Raw genomic sequence first — 7536 nt, forward strand, 5'->3', positions numbered from 1 at the left:
GTGTAAATATTGACCCACAAGCCAATGCAATTATAAGTATACAGAGCAAATATTAATAATTTAGTAAACATGATCGGTAAAACCGATTTTAGATTAACAAAATTTGCAGCAATGTTGACCCACCCCACCCCCAAACTATTCGATTTAAGTTTTTTTTTTTTTTTTTTATCCTACATCGATCTTTTGATGTCGTCCCTTACGTTTCATGTTTATTAAATAATTTGTTAATAGGTGCAAATGAATTTACATGAATTTTTTTTTATTCTTTATGCTAGTTTAAAACATGAAATAATTATTGCTTACATCATGTTAAATTGTCCATTAACACGATCAGCAATTCTTTGAAATCATCAAAATGTCTTCTCATTAATGATAGTTTTGGGAGTACTACGCGCTATTTTAAATTTCTTTCGTCAGGAAAGCTGAAAATAAAACGTTTGAAGGCCTTACATAAATGTACCAAACTTGAAGGTCCCCAGTCAAGTCTATTTTTGCAAAACTAATAAAATAAGTTTTCATAATCATAATATTGACGCCAGTCACAAGATTTAAAATGTCAAAAAATAAACAATCGTTGTGAGCAAGCGTACATATGCCACATTGTCATCATTGGGCAAACAATATAAATGTCAACATATTTATAAGTTCAAAGGCCCACAACTCATACAATTCAGAAGGGGTGCGATGACATACTGTTGTAGAATATTACTTTGATCTTTAATGGTTTATTTTTACAAATTGTGATTTAGATGGAGAGTTGTCAACTTGTCTCATTAACACTTATACAAATGTGTCACATCTTCTTATCTACTGGCATTTGTCCATTCCGTCAGTAATATCTCTGTATTCAGACTCTTATAGAATTCAGCTGTTTACACACGGCACTATAAGGTTTATTTGTGCTGTTTTAAACCAAGTTTTTGTTTCTGAGATAAATTGACATATACTTTAAAGACACGGGCTTTGAAGATGATCCCTAAATGAATGGTCTTAAACCCAGGCAGTGGCGGACCCAGCCATTTAATAACGGGGGATTCCCAACCCAGGGCGAATAAACGGGGGGGGGGGGGGGGGGGGGTGTCCTACTATAAACCCCCATTCAAATGCATTGAGCGGCCAAAAAAAGGGGAGTTCCAACCCCCGGATGCGCCAATGCCAGTTGTTGTGAAGGGTATGGTAAATATTGTGGAAATGTTTCTACTTGATCAGTTGTAAAGATTAGTTTGTATACAATCTTTTCTATAATGGAATAATTATGTAGTCGGAAATTACAATTGCACGAATTTGTAATCGTATTGAAGTACATACGTCACACAACGACAGTAATGTTTGCTGTTTTGTCAGTTAATATACCAAAAGTGCATTCCGTGCATACTTAATTTGTTTTTCAGTCGAAATTGAAATCATTTCGGTCGAACGATTTTTAATAAACAAACTATCTACAGTGTAAATAAAACAATTATCCAAATGCATATATTTTCTACAGAAATAAGAAACATCAAGTGTAGTTTATTTATCATCTGCACCAAGACATGCAGTGATTGCAAGTTTCTGAAATTATATAAGTTCACTTTTCCTAAACAGTCTAAACCAGCTTGCGCCAAAAGCGGCAATTAATTCAAATAACTGTATCTTCATTTCAATAAGCAGTTCTCTAGAAGTGATTTTTTCATAATTATCCAAAACTTAAATAGTCATTTTAGAACTAAACATGTGACGCACAATTGATACCAAATTAAATACTTCCTCTTTATCAGCCCACAAAGAATATCTGTGTTAGTAAATTAAATTTTAATATTGGTTTGGGTTTTCTTTGGGGGAGGACAGGGGTGTGCACTGTTAGTTTAAACATATTTATTTATAGTGGATTGGGATTGCAACTTATATTAACCCCTTTCCACTTTGCAGTAGCGAGTGCTGACTTGAAGTTATATATGTTACAAAAAATTTTGAGGGCATGTGTATTTGACTTAAAATGGTTCCAAAAAAAGTTTTGTTTTGCACTTCCGAAATGTCCGATATAGATAAATGTACTGCAATGGGCCTTCTTTTGCATTTAACTTGCATACATTCTGACCGGTTCTCAGAAAAATGGCTCTCTGTAAATTTAATTCAATAAGATTTTTTTTTCGATTTTCTGTGATTATAATTCAAACGTACGGAGCCCCGCTAGGGACATACAAAGAAAAAAAAATATATTGTGCGCACAAAATAATATATTGTGCGCACAACTTAAATATATTGTGCGCACATTATAATATATTGTGCGCACAACTTAAATATATTGTGCGCACATTATAATATATTGTGCGCACAACTTAAATATATTGTGCGCACAAAATAATATATTGTGCGCACAACTTAAATATAGTGTGCGCACAACTTAAATATAGTGTGCGCACACCTTAAACATATTGTGCGCACAACTTAAAAACAAAATGCACACAAAATGTTATTCAAATTCATTCAGCGCTCTCATGGTACGGCGACTGATATCTCTTCTTAAAACGGTGAAAGAATGGAGAAATACATAAGGGTTTATTTCGAAATGGGACTCGATTATATGGAAATACTGGCACTTTTAGCAAAACATCATCACTACATTATTTCTTATCGACACCTGAAACGAATATTGAAGAAGCTACGTTTATTTCGCCGAAAACACTACACGTCACTTGAAGATGTCGTTGCTTTCATCAAAGACAACATTAAAGGATCTGGAAGGCTTCATGGTTATCGCTGGATGTTTATGAAATGTAGACAAGCAGGGTTAACTGTACAAAAAGAGTATGTGCGAATTTTGATGCAAATTATAAACCCTGAAGGAGTTGAAATGCGAAGAAAAGGTCGATTACATAGGAGAGAATATTGTTCGAAAGGGCCGAACTTTATATGGCATTTGGATTCTTACGATAAACTTAAACCTTTTGGAATATGCATAAATGGGTGCATAGATGGCTTTTCTAGACTGATAATATGGTTGGAGGCAGAACAGACTAGTAGTGACCCTCGGGTTATTTCTGGGTATTTTGTCAAAGCTATTCTTCGGAAGGGAGGACCTATGGTGATAAGAGGAGATCTTGGTACCGAAAATAGTAAGGTCGCTGAAATGCAGTCTTTTTTACGACGCAATGATAATGATACGTATGCTCGAAATAACAGTGCGTTTCTTTACGGCACAAGCCAACATAATCAAAGAATTGAATCATGGTGGGGAATTTATAGAAAAGAAAACTCAAAGTTTTGGATGACACTTTTTAAAGATATAAAAGAGGATGGATTATTTTCAGGAGATCATCTTCATAAAAACTTGATAAGGTTTTGTTTCCTGAGACTGATACAGGTACTTATTTACGAACAAAATTATTATATCCTTCCTATTTCCCTATTTTAACGCTAATATAATTATATAGACCAAGCAGAACAAAGGAAAATTGTTTAAGTCCACAGTTAATGTAATTGTGGATAAATAAAAAAAAGTCATGATAGTGACTTATGTACCAATCAATGGACATAGACAAAAAAACGCCCTTTAAACTTCTATCCGCCCGTATGTCCAATTTTAATGCTTAAGTCCGTTTATCTGTATAGATGAGTACTCCCGACATGAAATTCATTTATAGTGAGGAAATTTATTTTTTTTATTTTTTTTAAAAAGTGTAAAGAAATGTATATACTATAGCATTGATATAAATAATTCTGTTTATTTACGTTAAGCAGACAGCAACTTAACTGTTTTATAAAGCCATCATAATAGTTATCAAAGGTACAAGGATTATAATTTAGTACGCCAGACGCGCGTTTCGTCTACATAAGACTCATCAGTGACGCTCATGTCAAAATATTTACAGACAAACAAGTACAAAGTTGAAGAGAATTGAGGATCCAAAATTCCAAAAAGTTGTTCCAAATACGGCTAAAAGTCTTTTCACTTAGATAATAATTGTGAACTAAAGACTATAATACGAACATAGTTTGTGCAATAAAAATGTTATCCAATTTTTCCAATACATCAGCCTTGAAATATATGTTTATGTCTTTGCATATAAAGTGTTTTATACACGAAAATTCATCGACTGAAACCTGAAACTAATTATTTTATATTTTCAATTCCAGAAAGAACTTTTAGAGGTTGTAAGTATTTGGAACGCCCATAAAATCAGAAAAAATAATAAACAAAATGGTGTGTATGGACGACCGTATGTGCTCTACTCGGTTCCTGAAGTGTACGGAACAAGTGATTATGTTACTAGTCCTGACATCGATGAAGTTGAAATTTGTTTAGAGCAATCTACGTATTGTAGTCTACCATGCGATGAAGACATTTACGATCTTGCAAACATATACATGGAAGAATTAGGACATAGCTTACCAACAGATGCTTTTGAAGCTGCCACTTAGTATCGGTGTTCACTGGAACGGTTTGAAACGGACTTAGCATTACAGTGATATTACTATCAAACTTATGTAGACTTCGATATTATGATTATTTATTATCTGGTAACATGTACAATTCTAAAATTATATTTGTGTTTATGCATTTTACCTTTATTATGTCTGGTTTCGTTATAGTCCGAGATTTCTGTGACGTTTAACGGCTTTTTTGGCCAGACAAGCTGGGACCGTCCCACGACCCGATCTTGTCTGGCAAAACAGCAGTTGGACGTCAGAGTAATCTCGAACTAGTTTCGTTATGAGTGCCAATGAGACAACTCTCCATCCATGTCACAATTTATCAAAAGTTAAAAATTATAGGTCTAGGTACGGTCTTCATCACGGAGCGTTAGCTCACATCGAACTTTAGAGGTTCTCAAAATGACTAGTGTAAGACAACTTAAACAGGAAAACCAAATGTGTAATATATAAGCAAAACTACGTGTAGGATCACTTATGATCACATCATCAAACGACAAACAACAGGCTCCAGAACAGCATGCTTATTATGATGAAAACTTTGTAAGAGTTGTGTAAAATGTTTTAGGGTCATGTTTTAGTTTCATTCTGGTTACTCATATGAGAGATATTACAATAGGTCACAATTATCTTTGATCTACGATTAAATTGTACAAAAGTTGTCAGTATACATTTTGAAACTGAAATGTAACAAAGCAATTTAGGAACAGTCAGTGAAAATGTATACCTCAGTAGTATATTGTGAAAAAAGATACAAATATGATTCATTTTCCCCCAAATATGGTTCCTATTGGCTCATAATTTATTCAAATACTTTTTGCGCGATTGATCGCGATCAATGAGACAAATTAACTGCACATCCACCATAGCCTATAAAAAGAAAAAAACAACGAAACCAATTTTGACAGACGTTTATCGATGCAAGCCTTTAATTACTGACCCCTGACTGAAAGCAGGCAAACATAAAATGTCATAGTTAAATATGTTTGGGAACGAGCAATCACCCACACAACTGTGACAAAGCTGAATCAGCACAAAACAAGAATAACTTGTGGAAAATGGATTTATTAATGAAATGAAAAAAAGGCATAGAACTTGTAATAAAGAAACACAACAAAGTAATGAAAACTAGTTTAAATTCAATTGCAAAAAATGGTAATCATTTTCCCTAGTCTAGGATAGTACCAATAAGCATATACAGGTATAATGCAAAAACAAGAGTGGCTATATGTATATACCTTATGATGTCTGCTCTATGGTCGGGTTGTTGTCGCTTTGACTCATTTCCTTCCTCAATTTTATTTATAAGATATCTTATATACAAACTGAGACTACTATAACACAGTATTGTTATAGTAGTCTCAGATACAAATCACAAAAAGTCAACTTTGCAGTACCACTGAACCAGTATCCCTCAGCCTTCTAAACTGTTGGTGCCGCAAACACTGTGGTATGGTTGCAACAAATAGTTTGCGGTAACTTCACTACGACTTTTTACCATGCAAACGAAGGTTGCAGCAGACTTGCCGAAAAGTTTTATAGCCTTACATAGTTTGTGGTGAATTTCTGGCGACTATTTGTGGTGAACCTCCGGCAAACTTAAATTATAGCCTGATATAGTTTGTGGCAAACTTCTTGCAATTTTTGTGGTGAATCTCCGGCAAAATTTTAAAGCCTTATATAGTTTGCTGTGAACTTCTGGCAAAACAAATGATAATGATGCCTTATGACCACCTTTCTGTTAATTCTTTTTCAAAACTGCACTTCCTTTTCAAAATGTTGCACATGAGAATAAACCTTTAAATTGCATTAATTATTATGAACAAAATTATTATTATGCAAAAACTGTCTAAATTAACTTACAAGGAGATGATCAATGATGAATGGCCTGTTCCAGGAACTAATTGAATCATATATAGTTCAGACATCTATCATATATAACATCCGTTTTCTCAATTTTTACATGAAAACACCAACATTAAAACTTTCCTCCTATTTCAAATGCAAAGAAGCAGGAAATCTAACTTTAGTACAGAGAGCATGCTCATAATGCTATTAAGTGTGCGGCTAAGGATTGCTTTAAAGTTTGTTTACCGTCAAAGTTCCTTCAAATTAAAGAAAGTTAAGAGTTTGCGGCAATATTGCGGCAACTTTTTACATATATTTGCCGAAAGGTCGCTGCTAGTGGCGAACACTGGTGAACAACTTTCAGGTCTTCTGGCGAACTTAAACTGAAATGCCGCAAGGTTGCAGCAATGTTTCTCTTTTCAGAAGGGATAATGAGAACAAGGTCAGATGCCTGCCAGCTGGACACCTTGGGTAAAATCATTCCATACAACCAAATAGAGATGGCCTATTATAACGAAATCATAACAGTCTACTAGTAACACAAGGATCTTGCTAGATATGCACACACCAAATATAGTCATTCTTATAAAAAGAGACAAATTAATAGTTTCCAAGTAGTCACTTTAATTCGAACATAGGTGTATGTCCAGACTACTCAGTGAACAATCTTTTCTACGTAGTCAAATTCGTCGCTTGTTGTTAGCAAATGCGTGTATAAGAAGTCAAATTTTACTTTTATTTTATCATACTATTGCATGTATTTTTCTGGAGTGTCATTATGATAAAATAGTGTTCGTCTTCACCGTTTGACCAACCAATGTACTTTTCTACATTGGCTAGATGTATAGGGGGAGGGTTGAGATCTAATAAACATGTTTAACCCCGCCGCAATTTTGCGCCTGTCCCAAGTCAGGAGCCTCTGGCTTTTGTTAGTCTTGTATGACTTTTAATTTTAGTTTCTTGTGTATAATTCGGAGTTTAGTATGACGTCCATTATCACTGTACTAGTATACATATTTTTAGGGGCCATCTGAATGACACCTACGGGTGCGTGAATTCTCGCTACATTGAAGACTCATTGGTGGGTTTCGGCTGTTGTCTGCTCTATGGTTGGGTTGTTGTTGCTTTGACACATTCACCATTTCCTTTCTCAATTTTACTTTTGTTTACCCTTACGACCCATGTTCCCGCTTTATAATATTTCTGTTGTATTTGAGTAAGGCCTGACTATTGTAACCGAAGTCCTTTCATGTTTAGGATAAGGTAAGTTAAGCT

General features: G+C 34.5%; 1 protein-coding gene across 1 annotated transcript; it reads left to right on the top strand.

Moving 5' to 3' along the window:
- The first annotated feature begins 2495 nt into the window (after window positions 1–2495).
- LOC134727031 (uncharacterized) lies at window positions 2496–5364 on the top strand. The gene is made up of 2 exons (XM_063591418.1): window positions 2496–3343; window positions 4117–5364. Exons 1-2 carry the CDS (start codon window positions 2519–2521, stop codon window positions 4399–4401), a joined length of 1110 nt encoding a protein of 369 aa, XP_063447488.1. The 5' UTR covers window positions 2496–2518; the 3' UTR covers window positions 4402–5364.
- The last annotated feature ends 2172 nt before the right edge of the window (window positions 5365–7536 follow it).

This window comes from Mytilus trossulus, chromosome 7 (genome assembly GCF_036588685.1).
Source record: "Mytilus trossulus isolate FHL-02 chromosome 7, PNRI_Mtr1.1.1.hap1, whole genome shotgun sequence".
Lineage (NCBI taxonomy): Eukaryota > Metazoa > Mollusca > Bivalvia > Mytilida > Mytilidae > Mytilus > Mytilus trossulus.